This window comes from Barbatula barbatula (assembly GCF_947034865.1).
Source record: "Barbatula barbatula genome assembly, chromosome: 21".
Classification (NCBI taxonomy): domain Eukaryota; kingdom Metazoa; phylum Chordata; class Actinopteri; order Cypriniformes; family Nemacheilidae; genus Barbatula; species Barbatula barbatula.
In genome coordinates this window covers 5,788,270-5,802,565 of record NC_136784.1, presented here as the reverse complement: position 1 = coordinate 5,802,565, position 14,296 = coordinate 5,788,270, and the positions used below count along the sequence as shown (strand labels likewise).

The 14,296-nt window shown below is 38.7% G+C and overlaps 2 protein-coding genes across 2 annotated transcripts in view; one reads left to right on the top strand and one right to left on the bottom strand.

Annotated features, from left to right (window-relative positions):
• Nucleotides 1–176: 176 nt before the first annotated feature.
• Nucleotides 177–6,326, bottom strand: satb1a (SATB homeobox 1a). Its single transcript, XM_079484094.1, has 11 exons — nt 6,066–6,326; nt 4,911–5,110; nt 4,651–4,827; nt 4,297–4,423; nt 3,694–3,817; nt 3,225–3,336; nt 2,397–2,773; nt 2,128–2,313; nt 1,538–1,693; nt 1,257–1,454; nt 177–1,170 (listed from the first exon to the last, which is right to left on the bottom strand). Exons 2-11 carry the CDS (start codon nt 5,086–5,088, stop codon nt 601–603), a joined length of 2,205 nt encoding a protein of 734 aa, XP_079340220.1. The 5' UTR covers nt 5,089–5,110; nt 6,066–6,326; the 3' UTR covers nt 177–600.
• A 1,969-nt stretch (nt 6,327–8,295) lies between these two features.
• Nucleotides 8,296–14,296, top strand: part of kcnh8 (potassium voltage-gated channel, subfamily H (eag-related), member 8) — a gene marked incomplete at both ends in the record, with an annotated part of 29,857 nt that continues 23,856 nt past the window's right edge. Inside the window, one exon of the mRNA XM_079485055.1 lies at nt 8,296–8,371. Coding sequence (XP_079341181.1) covers nt 8,296–8,371 — 76 coding nt within the window. The remainder of the gene's footprint in view (nt 8,372–14,296) is intronic.

Below are 14,296 nucleotides of genomic sequence, written 5' to 3'. Positions count from 1 at the left end.
GAATGTAACTTAATTTGAGATGGTGGCTTTGGGCAACAGCGTTGTCATGTGATTAGGCTAATAATGTCTTATCATCACAGCAGTCCTAAACAAAATAAATTAAATATTTTTTGCAACACAATTTCTACATATGGTTGAATTCATTCTGGTTTTTAAGTCAAATAACTCAAAATATCCCCGACAATACAGCTTTATTGTAAATCAATGTTCTGTCGGTAGAGAGAGAGTTGTAGTAATGTCCTGTTTTGTTCTAAACATACATAAAGCATCACTGTTTCAGGGTCACTGGCAACAGCTTCTGTAAAAGTCAATACTGCTTAGTTGAATATGCTACTGTTAACATAGATTAACAAGATTCAGTTTTAATACTGAGTGTTTTAACATAAAAAGAAAAGACAAAGCTCTCTAGAATAGCAAATTCCCCAAATTAATATAATGTTTTCAAAGAAGAACAGTCATGTGTGTGCTTTCTGTGGCTTTTCCATCATCCAAATTCTTAAATCCGTTAGTGTAAGAATACATTTTTGTGCAGAATTATACATTTATGCCATTGTCATACTACGCAGGCTCAACTGCTGCGTATTTGTTTATCATATATTTTTAGGAGTTTATAAACTGGCAGTGGGCAGGGCTTTCATCAAGCTCCTTCTTACATGGGAGCCCCTCCTCTTTAATGGTAATAGTAAAACGAGTTTGTGTTGATGCGTTCTGCTCCACCACACCAATGTCTTCCGTCTCTGTATTCTCTTTCTCATCTGTCCTCCGATTATTTGTCTTTGTTTCCCTGCAATCTCCATCATCCTCTGCCTCCATGTAATCATCCTCTATAATATCGTTCTCGTTTCCTTCTGTTATCTGGTCATTATTTTTTTCACTGGGCCAGTTGTGACCATGGAAAAAGCAGAGGACTGTCTCCTTGGCTACACCCAGTTGAGCAGATAGTGTATGAATTGCCTCTTGATCTGGATGTAGTCCAACTTCCTGAATGAAGCTATGCAGGGTTGCATGGGCTTCTGGTGGTAAAGGCCTGCCTCCAAGACTTGGACCCATGTGAGTCGTGTCGCTGTAACTTCCAATGAGTTGGTGCTGTGCGAAGGGTTTGTGATGCTGCGGTAAAATCTGATGCAGTTGTTGATGCTGCTTTAGAGGTGTCAAATGCTGTGGTATCACCTTGGGAAAATAAACAGATTTCAAGGTTTTTGTTAGAAAGGTATTACACTGTAGGGATGTGTATGTATGTGCATGCAAACTCTCACCTGCAATGGTTCAGTTAGCGGTCTTGTGTATTTTTCTGGAAAGAGTGTCTGCCCGGTATTGCTCTCTTGGTCGTAAATAGCATCCCGTTCTGATTGGCTGAGGTGTAGGAACTGACGTATCAAAGTGAGATTTTCCCACAGTGTACGGTTCTGCGGGGATGGCTCCTCTTTCCAGCGTAGCAGTTCACACAGCCAGCCCTAACAGACACGCAAACATATTTACTCCATCTTCCGTCAGTTTCGTTCAGATATACGTTTTTTGTCCATTAACACACACGCACCTGGCTTTTGGCTGCGGAGACTTTAGCGAACAAAGCCTGTGACACTTTTGCTCGTCTCATTTCTTGCTGTATTTCGTCATAGATCCCAGAGTGTATCCCAAAATCATCACATTCCACCTTCACTACAATCTCCTTGGCGACAGGTGAAAGTTTAGCCTGTAGGAAGACAAGATTTCTAATTATTAAATAAATAAAGTATGCACGCAGTAAAGGTCCAGTGTATGGAATTTAGCGGCATCTAGCGGTGAGGTTGCGACTTGCAAACAATGGCTCACTCCACCTCTCCCCCTCCCTTCCGAAGCACTACGGTGGCTGACACAGAACTAATATGTTGTCAAGGTTTAGCTTCTTTTCCGAAAGAGATAACATATTTACAGTTTGTCCATTTAGGGCTACTATAGAAACAACATGGCGAATTCCATGCAAGTGGACCTGTGGTATATGTAGATAGAAATAGCTCATTCTAAGGTAATAAAAACATAATGCTATAATAATGCTTCTTTATACTCTTCTCTAGTCATAGTTATGTATATTATCCTCCAAGAAATGACACGCCAAAAAATGGCGTTTGAATTAGAATGAGAGTGAACCTGGATCGGCAGAGGGGAAGTGGTGTTGTAGCTACTGATGTTACGTTCTCTTTCTTCTAAATAGATGGAGTCTCTCTGGCTCTGTGGCAGCTGCAGGAAGATTTGCATGGCCCTGAGGTTCACCAAAAGAGACTGAGATGCACACCGTGGGTCCTCCTCTTTGCGCAAAATCTCTGAAAGTAAGCCCTAACACAGACAAATACATGTTACATGATTGTTTATTGTAAAGCTGGAACATTCAGCCATTTTGTTGCAAAAAACGAAACTACCTGAGTCCTATTGATGGCCACCCGTGCAAACACTGCTTGAGAAACCCCTGCCCTCTTCAGCTCCTCGCGCACCCAGTGGTAGATTTCGGGTGTCACATCAGTGACAGGAGAGGGAGATTGAGTTACTGTGGGCGGGGACACATTGCATTTGGGTGGAGTCCTTAGGGGTGCAGGTTGAGGTGGTTGTGTGTGAGCGTGTGCGAGGAGTTGAGACATGGCGTGCTGCTGTGAGAGGAGCTGAGCCATCACTAAACCAGGCATTCCAGCTTGCATCTGTACAAAGCCACGTGGCTCCGCCCCAGTACTTTCCATTGTTTGATGGAAGGTAGTGGGTTTGCTACAGGATGAGAGTTGGTTGCAACGCCTGTCCATCTCACCTGAAAGAAAATAAGAATCTTGATTTTTGTTTTTCAATAGTTCAGTCAGTGTTGATATGATCAAACTAAGGTCTTGTCATGTTATTACCTGGTTTCACAGACAAGGTTTAAGACTAGTCCCAGGCTAAAATGAAAGTTTGAGTAGTCTTAACTGAAAATAACTTGCCCTGACGTATCGTAAAATATGTAATGTATCTCTGCCATTGTTTTGTCTCAAGATGCACACCAGTAATGATTTTACCTAAGGCATTTTAAGAAATATGCTAATTTAACTAAGGCTTAGTCCTGGCTTAAGTTAAGCCTTGTCTGTGAAACCAGGCCTTAATATGTTAAGTTTGAATGCTTTTAAAACAAAAACAGGCTTGGAAAGCTAGGTCTGTATTATATACACTACGTGATACTTTATTATTTTTCTGTTTAAGAAACCGGAAAGCAGTGTATTGTTACTCACCCATCATAGATTTGGTCCTCTTGTAGTGTTTATACCACTGGCCAAACTCCTGACATCTCGCAGCAGAGATGCTAGCATAGTATGTGCCATTTACCACTGATGAAATCATGCTCTTAAAAATACACATTACAGAAAAGATGAGATTCATGCGACAGAGCCCAGGATTTCACTATTAGATATTCAATATTTATGTGCGTCTGAAAACCAAAGTGTCCAAAGTGTAAGGATGTGTTTAATATTTTTATATCTCCTTGCTAAACTGATTTAATAGCTTGTTCTTAAATCTAGGGGTGATCATTCTTCAATGATCACAGCGCTTCTCTATAACCACTGTGCCCTTAAGTGAGATCCTTGTTATTGCTTTTGCTTTTGGATTGGATTGAAACAACTGGATTGTTTTCAGATTGTGTATTGTGAATATACTTAACAGCATCTGTTAAGAGTGCGTTTGAGATTGTGTTTTGTTTACCTGTGATAATGGACACTCTTTAGCCAATGAGCTCTGATTCATCTCTTTCAGTAGCTCCTTGAGGGCATTTCTGACAGTAGCATGAGTCCACTGCTCAGCCGGCAAGTCCTCTAATTTAGAAACACTGAGAAAAAGAGAGACAGAGTCAGTAAGAAACACAGTTTACCGCAATCATTAATAAATAACTTCAAGTAAATTACACTGTGTGGGACCGTAATCCAAAATGATTATTATTATATAACAACAAGCTATATCAAGTATATTTGCTCAAAGCTTTAATAACTATAATGACTTTAATAATAGCACAATCATTATTAATGCTAAAATCATTAGTAAAAATAATTGTTAATCCTAAATCAGGAAAAATAAAGCAGCTTTAAAGATCAGAGAGTAGTTCATCATTCTGATAAATCATGTAAGTGGCTGTTCACACGGACTGGATTCTTGTGTAAACGCTAGATAGACATTTGATCGTTGCAATGAGTCTTATTGTTTGTGCCATGAGACAATGACAAACATTTTGTAGACTGCATTTTGAAAGAACGGCTTGAAAGTTGAATGTTAAACTTCAAATAGGTGTGTGTGTGTACATGCATGTTGTACCTGTTCAGCTTTATTCTTAAGGTGATAACATGGTAAAGGTCTTCAAGCATGTCTCCTACTGTTGCGTCTGAGGTGTCTGTCACAGTGGACAGGGGAACAGGGTTCCAATGACCAACTTGAATCTGGCCTAATGCAGACATGTATAAAAATGACATGCTTTATAATGGATATTCAATGTATGTGTTTATATCTAGGGTCATCAACAATTATAAATGTCCATTGAATTGTTTTAAGTCTAAACACCCAAATAACTTTATATTATCAAAAAACATGTTTATTAGCAGTAAGTTGATATATGTGTCAAACACTCACATGTTGATGACCCATTGAGTTTGTGTGCGGGCACATGTGTACCTGTAGCCAGCGCAGCTGCAGTGTGCGTGTACCCCAGCTCTTGTAATGCGGCTTCTGTAATCTGGCTGAACAGCAGGTCTCTCCTCAACAGCACAAATTCTGTGTGCTCTGATCGCTTCCTCTCTGAGGGAGGGGCATCACCATGTTCCACCATACAGAACACAGGTAGCAGATTGCCTGTTTGAAAGGAATAATGAACGAGTGTCTGTTTGTCTCAAACTATAAATGTCTTTGTTTTGTGTGAGTATTCCTGTAGATACCTTTGGGTCTGACGGTGTGCGGTGATGTTTGTTTGGAGGCCAGGCTTGCAGGTGCGACACCAGCTACAGGTAAATCTTTAGCATTCTCCATACGGGCAATTTTACAAGGAGGATAAGAAGAGGGTTCACAGAGAACTGGTGCTTGGTTGTTACTCGTGGTGGCTAAATGCTCCATCATTTTGATGCTCAGCTATCACAAGCTACAGCAAAAGAGATAATTAAAGAGACAGGGAAGCAAGATTAGTAGAAACGTTAAGTGCATTTACATTTAAAAAGCTTTTGCTACTATTTAGTCAAGGTTGAATAGATCTGGCTCTTTAGTACAAAGGTTGTTGTTTGTGGTTCTCCACAACTGTTGCCCTTGCTGACTTTCAAGTGGACCTCAGGATGACTAATAATCAAAGCATTGCAATACATTTCAAAACGAATTAAAAACCAAGATTTGTCTTATTATTTCCATTTTTTATTGAATAAGCACTTTTCATTTTATTGGGTAGAAATGTTGAGTTTTTGTGGGGTGCCTTTGAATATTGTTGAATACAGTGGGGGGCCCTGGAGTCAAAAAGGATGAGAACCCCTGGTTTAAAAGCAGTTCACCAGCTAAACAATATGAACAGCGACAATAATAGAAGAATAATAAGTATGCATAACAATAGTGATGCTTCCCGTTGCAAGCACCACTATAAAAAAGATGCTGCAGGGTTTTTTAATATGGAATTTTCAGCTTGCTACAGCTCTCCTATATGAAGGACGCTCTATATTTTTAGAGACTCAAAAACCCTGGATATGCATAATTCATGCATGAATACAATGAATTTGCACATGCCTAAATGATGTATGCACATATCATGTGTTCGAAGTACATCTGCCATTTGTTTTTATTCATATTTTTTAAACATGATGTTTTTATCACAGAGAAGCAATAACCAAACAGTCACGTTTGCCAGAAATATACGAACATATTAAATACGACAATATATAATTTCTCCTACATACCCCAAACATAAAAAGCGAGGGTTAAAGACATTTTTATTTATCAGTTTCTCACTGCCACAGGTGCTGCATCTATGCCTAACCTGTCCCTTATTCGTTCCATCGTCAAAATAATCTGGCCTTTCTTCAATCGCCACCGAACGATCACAATCAATCACTCACTGCGGTGCCGTTGGGTTTATTCCTCCAGACAGGCTCCCGAACATGCCAGTAGATCGAGCGCGCGTCCCGGGATCGCTCATAAACGCTCGCTCCGCAATGAACGCGACTCTCCGGTGGCCAAAAACGTTTTAGTTCGTACATAAATGTTCAGACGGCTCCCTTGCTAACGGAAAAACCAAGAAAGTCAAGAAAATAGGAAAACAGAGAGAAAAGCTGCTGCTCGCAGCGCACACAGACACGTTATTAAACCTCTGGGCGGCCCCTTTCACGTGATGTCACCGTAATGTGAACCAATCAGCCGTCAGCGGAAATGCCTCCTGTCAGAGCGGATCTGTAATTACAGCTGCATAATTCGCATATAGGCTGCTCGTCTTCTAAAATGCTATTAAAATGCTTTAATGATTGCCTGTAAGTGCAGTTACAGTATGAAGCACTATTGGTGCATTTCAATAGTCATGTTTTAACGAATAAAATGATGTATTTTCAAATGTAAAATTAAATGTACAATTTAAGTGTAACTGTTGTGCTTCACTATCCGGGAGTGACGTCATCGTATAAATGTAATTAAAACATTAGACTGTTATGTAGCCCGGCATTAGTGTTGATTCATAGGGGCTTGATAATCGTTATTCAACAGTTCAGTTAAACACTCATCAGTTCTCATGTTCATGCTTGCCCTCGACACATAACTTGCTGTTTTATGCACATGTCATTGTTCTTGTATTTTGATCTGAGTAGCGTGGCCCCATAAGTTATGAGGAGTGGGCATTTAATGAGAGATAGATTCATGGGTTCAGTTACAGATTGTATGTTTTGAGAAAATGTTAGCAGCCTCATCTTTTGTTTCATGTTTTCTCAGTGATTAATGTTTGTTTGCACCTGAGCACATGGCAGTCACCACATGTGGCCATCATCCGGTTCCATCATAACGAGCTCCATTTGTGTCTTTAATTACATTGCGTATTAACTAACCCACACTGAAAAACACATTTCCTGTCACATAACTGTGTTCAGATGTAAATATGCTACATTTTCAAACATGTTAAATGTATCATGGCAATAATTGTTTCAGTTATGACTGTGTTCTCACTAAATGGCAATTTACGCCTTTCTGGCATGAAATATAAATTTTATGTCAACATATTATTTAGTTTAATTTTAGTGTGCTTGTGACGCTAATTCTTCATTATTATTAATATGAATTCCTATTTTATTACGTTTTATGTTCTAAGTGTGTTTTCTAGGGCACATTGCGGCAAAACGAGCTTTTCATTCAAAACCATTCTCAATTCACTTGAGAATTGACCAAAAGCTGAATTAGCAGGAAAATATAAAATCATGTAAAAAGATGAACACGAGAGGGCGGCATAGCCTGCTAGACTGATACTATTGCACATGCGCCGCCACAGTACGACAATGGAGATTTCATGTGAGAGATTGATATCTTCTTTTTAATGAACTTTCTTTTATTTAGCACTGTACTTTAACATTTACATAACAAGTGCGTCAACACGGAAACTATGGAATCCTCTCCTTAATTCAAATGGGTGACAAATGAATGAGATTTGTTAATTTTGTGCATAACGTTTATTTCTTGTATTCTTCATTAGTCGTCGTGACAGTTTCAATATACCTTCTAGAGGTCTTATTCCTAATCTTAAAACTTCAAATTTCGTCTGTTATGCCCACTACACACGAGTCTCTCTCTCTCACACACGCACGCACACACACACGCACACACACAGTGCTAAAACCTGACTGAACTGGGCCATACTCTGAAAATGATTAAATACCTTTATTTTAGCAATGCATAACGAAGGTGGCACGGGTAGATGCACTCTTTAATGATTTTGAGCAGCCTAATTATTTACCCAAGTTTCAGGCGCAGTTTTTTGTCTTTAAAGTCTTTAATTGTGGCTTGTTCTTATAGTGCATTATCTTAACAGCACACGTGATCTTATCTACTGAACGATGTGGCACTCTACAGCTGATTCAATCTGTACAGTCTTCCTACAGTAGGTTGCGCGCTATGTACCTGACACGCACCTGCAGGCGTCCCTCCCAGTAACACGGGCACGCGCATCCCAACCAGCTTGCTCGCGCCTGAGAGGGAACAGTATGCTCCGAGTCTGTAAAGCTCAGTTTCACCGGAGTGCTTAAAACTGTCTCTACCTTTGTCTCCGATAACGCCGCGTCACTTTGATGGGGAATTCGATATCAGGGCGGGAAAATGCCTGTTATGAAGGGATTGCTCGCGCCACAGAACACATTTTTGGATACTATAGCGACGCGTTTTGACGGCACACGTGAGTAACTTATCGTGGTTACATTGGTTGTATGTGTAAACAAACTTTGGTGTTTTAATACTTTATTTACCTAAGCAGCACAGAGTGTTTATTGTTGACAATATACATTTTTGAAGTGATTTAAGTTTACAGTCGAAACAACTTAAGGTGGAAGGAATGTTTGGTGTTGTCCCTTTAATCATTCAAAATCATAGAAAAATGAAATGTGATCCATTGTTATTTCTTAGAAACTATTAAAAATATATATTATTTTAAAGTACCGCCTTTACGGAGTAGGCAGCATCAGTCTAATAATAACAACTTGACTCGCTCAGCACCATGGACAGCGCTCTCGAGCACTATCAGTCAGGGCATGAATGGTTCATATAGTACATCCTTTGTATCTACAAATGTTTGCAGTATTTTTCATATAAGTGGTAACAATATGTTAATTTGAAAGTTCCAATAGAAGAAATTATTTGCAGGACATGCTTAACATCGTTATAAAATCCCTTGCGTGGCCCTGGGTAACAACTAGCATCAATCAAATATAATTGGTCCACCAAAACAGTCAGACAGTATTTTATCTTAAGGCTAAACCCTGTCTTTCTGTTTTATAGTTTCCTGTGATAAAAGTTGATTTCAGACATAGAGCCCCAAAGCAAATGAGCTTTGTGTGGAGCTTGGAGGCTTTTTTGAACTGTCTGTGTGTTGTTGTCCTATAGAACAAAAAATCCAACAATCAGTTGTTTTTGTAGGTAAGGTGTCTTTAAAGTAACCCCTTCAGGTTAAAGGTTTGAGAAATGAGGTTCGAGACAGTTTTATTTTAGCACTAGAAGAAAGCTCTCACCACATGCATCTTCCACAAAGAACATAATGTCGTTTGGGCTGCTGGGTATATATATTACCATGGTGTATACCCGTGTGACTATTGTTTGTCCTTCAGGGGAGATTACCTGTAGAACGACTGTCACACATTGAGCTGCCGCAGGTAACATGCCTGAGAATAGCACAGGAATGACTGGAAATAGCGCCTGCATGATTGAAAGGAAAGTGACAATGACACAGGGTGAGATAATAGAGAATAACCCATTAGGCATCATGATTGGTGGCTCGCCAAAAATGATACATTTGAAGAGCATCAAGTTCAACAGATAGTTTTTGCTGTTTTTTGTCAGTGGTTTGTTACATCGATGTACACAACCAGGCGAGTGCTGAAATGCTCTTGCAAATCTTGATTCTGCAGTCTCGGTGCTGTGCAAACCAAATAATTTTTGATATGCTTGGCTATTCAGGAAACCCTGCAACAATGTTAGGGCACTGCTATGGTTGTTATGATGTTGTGGGTGGCTGTTAGGTTGTTCTGTGTGGTTTGGTCATTACTACTATTCTATGTCAAAATGATCTCCAAGTTTCCGTAATTATTTAGGGAGTCTCCAGCAAGTCTATAGTGTTTTCCCCTATATAACAGGTGAAAATCATACATCTGATGCTTAGGAAAGGAACAGCACATCTGCTAAACAAGCCCACGTGCTTTGAGGTATCATTCAAGCATAAATAGTGAAGGTTTGAAACATAACTAAGCCCTAGGATAAGCAATAGTACAACCATCTTAGCAATCACCAACAATTAAACCCTTTATTTTATAATTCTGTGCAACAGCGCAGTTACATAAGAAAGCCTCCTGACTTGTTATTGTCAGAGAAAGTTACACATGTATTAAATTGGAGAAATTCTCATCTGCTGCATCCTAATGATTGTGCTCACTTTATGCTTTAATATTCCATCAAGACGAAAGACGTCAAAATGCTCTTTTCATCCAGGTAACTGTCAGGACAGCATATGGTGGGTAATTACAGTAAAGAAGTGTGTGTGTATCTTTGTGCTTGTGTGCTTTCGCGATTGTGTGTTAAAAACTCTTTGGTTAACCGTGAAGGAGTTATTTAGAGTAATTTTGGATGAGCCCTTTTAAAAGAACACTTTAAGTAGTTGCTTCCGTTGGAAAAATTTCAAGCGTAGGGTTAGACAACCAAGTCAGGTAATGGAGATATTTCAGGCTGTTCACTCTTGCGTGTGACGCGTAATCACACTGCCAGTGAACTCAGCGTGTATCAGGCCCAAAATGAGAAAATTGCTGTCTTCTGTGGTATCTCTTCAAGTTGTGAACAGATCTATAGATTTGAACGATTATGGTTTGATTTCAGGCACTGTAAACAGTGAAATTGGCAGAACAAAATATTTGTTTCAGAACTTGCCGGTATATTGTTATTCTGTTGTTCAGTGCACTTCACGCAGAGCTGAGACCGAATTCATCAGTCATCACTAGGAAGAAAAAAAGAGACACTCGAAGTCGGAAAACAAAAGAGATGAAAGGGATAAAGAGACCAAACTGGAAGATAAAGAGACAGAAAAAATTTGGAGAGCATGGAATGGGGCGTTACGGCTCAGATCAACTTTAGATAGAAAGAGATGTTCCAAAATGTTTTAGTTGCATAATACACGTCCACATTAGAGATGGTAACATCAGGCACGAGGGAACTCTCTGTTGTTTGAGAGGTTTATCGTCATGGGTCACAGCAGAATACAAATGGAACTCTCACTCGATGTTCCATGAGATTTCAAGAATAGTATTCTAGAATCGTGTCAGTCTAGACCTTTCCGTCTTCCTTTATCTTATTAACATTCTAGGAATAGTTTGGGTGCTCTTCCATGAAACATGATCTGAAACTAAATCTGAGGCACCTTGTAGAGGCAATGACAAAACCAATTAAGCTTCCAAAACAGGTTGGCAAGATAAAAAATTTAGCTTGTTACACACAATGTGCTGATTTGAAATTCTGTTACATGTGCCAGTAAAGTTCTTTATAAGCAATTAGGTACGAGAGGCTGTGCTGTATTGTGAACAAATGACAGCTGAAAGACGTTGTTAGGCACGATAAAGCACTAGCCTCAGGTTCCTTATTTTTTTTATAAAACTGTTACCACATAATACAGATAATAAGCCAAACAAATATGTATAAAGTCAACTCTCATTAAATAAAATGACTTAAAGCCTTCCTTCCACTGGAAATATAGTCCCCGGTCAACTGTAAACACTACAATTACATTTAGTCATTTTGCAGACACTTTTATCCAAAGCGACTTACAGATGAGGAAACATTGGAAGCATTTGTAACAACATAGGCAACAAAATACATAAGTGCATCAAACTAGTCCATTAAAGCCTAGCACAGTATACAAAGCTTAGAATAGTGAGGTTAGTAAGATTTCTTTTTTTTTTTAAAGAAGAAGGAAAGGGAAGAGAATTAGGATAAATCAATCAGCGACGTGTTGACGGAAGAGATGCGTTTTTTAAAGATGGCAACCGAGTCTGCTGATCTTGTAGCAGCAGGTAGATCATTCCACCAATGTGGAACAGATCCAGAGAACTAACAGAATGTTTCGTTTACATTGCTAAGGGTGGTTGTTAGGGATGCGTAGTGATACACAGAATTGTTACAATTGTGAATAAAGCACAGACCAATCAGAATCAAGGAATGGAACAAATCGTTTTTAGGGTGTAATCTTTACTTTTAATTTATAAAAAACCTGTATACATTTTTTTATATATACAGTATACGTTTATAATGCATCGCTTAATGTTCATGTTATACAACATTATGTATTTTAAATGATGTGCTAACAATAACACATTATGTGTCTTTTTGTGTTGAGTAAATTGAGTAAAAAGTGTGCTGTCCATAACTAAACACAGAGATGTGTGCAGTTAAGGACAGATTGTGTTGATTTTAAAATGTAGAAATGAACAGTAGACAAAATATTACGGCTTGGAGTGAATACTGTATGTACGGTAGGTGAACTACTAAACTACAAAATTACTTGTAAAAAACTTGTTAAAGACTTTATTACAATAAATTAAAATGGCATCATACATTATGCTCATGTTGTTTTTAACTCTGAATATCTAAACTGAACTTTCTAGATTTTTTTTGCATAAAATGAAAGTGATTGGGGCTGTCACTTTCTGCCTTTGTGTTTCAAAGAAGAAATGCAACCAATCCCTTTCAGTAAACAACGTGACTGTATAGTGTGATCTCAGATTCTTTCTATAGAAACTAAATTGGTTGCTTACTCATTGTGAAAACATGAAACAGACAGTTAAACAATTTAAGCACTATTTACAGATTCTTGTCAATTCCATAATGCCAGCAGAGCTCATTAACTTTGAGTATTTACAACAGTCATTTTACTGACATTGGGGCGATTATATGAGCACACACTTGTTTGGTAGTTTTCCCTCTGGTGCTTCTATCTGTTCTCGAAAGGCATTTGACTTGTTATATTGTGCATTACTTGCTTTCAAGGAAATAGGATTTCGGAGGGCAGGCAAGCCCTCAGGCCTCAAGGACACACTAAAAACATACATAATAATGGGCTCTAAACCTCACAGGGTGTGTCGGAGTTTAAAGGATGTGATGCTATGTTTGGAATGGGGACTAGTGTACTGCTTACTGAATGAAGTATGTACTTTATAGTGCTTTTATGAGAAGCAATACACAGCTTTAACAATTTTCTTAGTCCAAATAATGAGTTTAATTGTACTAACATGCACACTGGAAGATAGAACCCACAAAATGATCTAGTGTTTCGGTCAGTCTCTTTCTCCCTTAACACCCAACTCCCTTCTACCCATTTCATACACAAAGAGGCTGTGAATGCAAGACGGCATTAAAATAGAAGGTTCCCAAGATCAGTCCCTCCCCCAAACCTCTTTTCCCCTCAACCACTTCTCCTCTCCTCACTAATCATGCTGGCTCTTTAAATAGCTCTCAGGTGTTCCTGTTTGGGACATACGCTCACAAGAGGGGGACATTTAAAGGTGTGTGAGAGTATTTTATACAACAATCTAGGGCAGAAGAAAAATTTGGACAATCCCCTTTTTTTATCCTGCCCTCATCTGCCTGTTTCATAAATGCAAACACGCATTTATATATAAACACACACACATACACGCACCCTCAGCAGTGTCTTTACCGCATGGATTCTCAATCTGTCCAATTAAACATAAACTGACAGTGTAAACCACATGAGGTCTGAGATGTAAATGAGGATATTTATTTGCCTGTGCGCTCTATGATATCTGTAAAAGCGCACATGAGAATGTGTTTAATGAGAGGATGGGCTGTTTTTTGCGTGATGACAAATTAAGCTTGTTCAACTACAGTTTCATAGGATGCTGGATTGAATAAGGGGATCTTTTAGGCTGTTGTCTTGTCTAGACTTGGGAGTGAAAAGATAAAATGGCAATTGTTTCTTTAAGACAGCAATGATATAAATACTTTTGCTTTTTGCTTACATTTTGTTCTCTTGGGAAACCCCAGTAATGTCGAATGGGGCTTCTATAAAGTTTTAAATGGGATGTCAGACTGGCTCAGATTTGCACAGACAGCAAAGAATACAATCAAAAGTCATTCAAAACATTTCTCATAAAACAAATAATTTGATACAACTATGTAATACGCATTAAGGTTATGGCAGTATACTGTTTACTCTTACTTCATGTCAATAAAAGTTTTTTTTGTCTTTATTTCTTGCCAATTTTGGGAGAAACATTTGAGACAATGTACAATATACCTTATATATCTTTATTTGCCTCCTCTCTCTGTCTGTCTCTCTCTCTCTCTCTCTCTCTCTAAGCATCTTTCCTCTGCCAATACAGTGTGATTTGTTTTGTTGTTACTTTCTCTCTCTCTTGTTCTCACCACATTCATCAACTTCTCATATCTTTCTAGGTCTGACCCCCTCCCAACACACGTAGTGTTATAAATACGAGCATAACTTAACTTTTGCTTATGTGAGCAGAACGAGGTTCAGCACTTAATGTCTGTCTTTTCACCGTGCAAACGATTTTAATAAATGGCAGCATTTAATAACGCTTCAAGCACA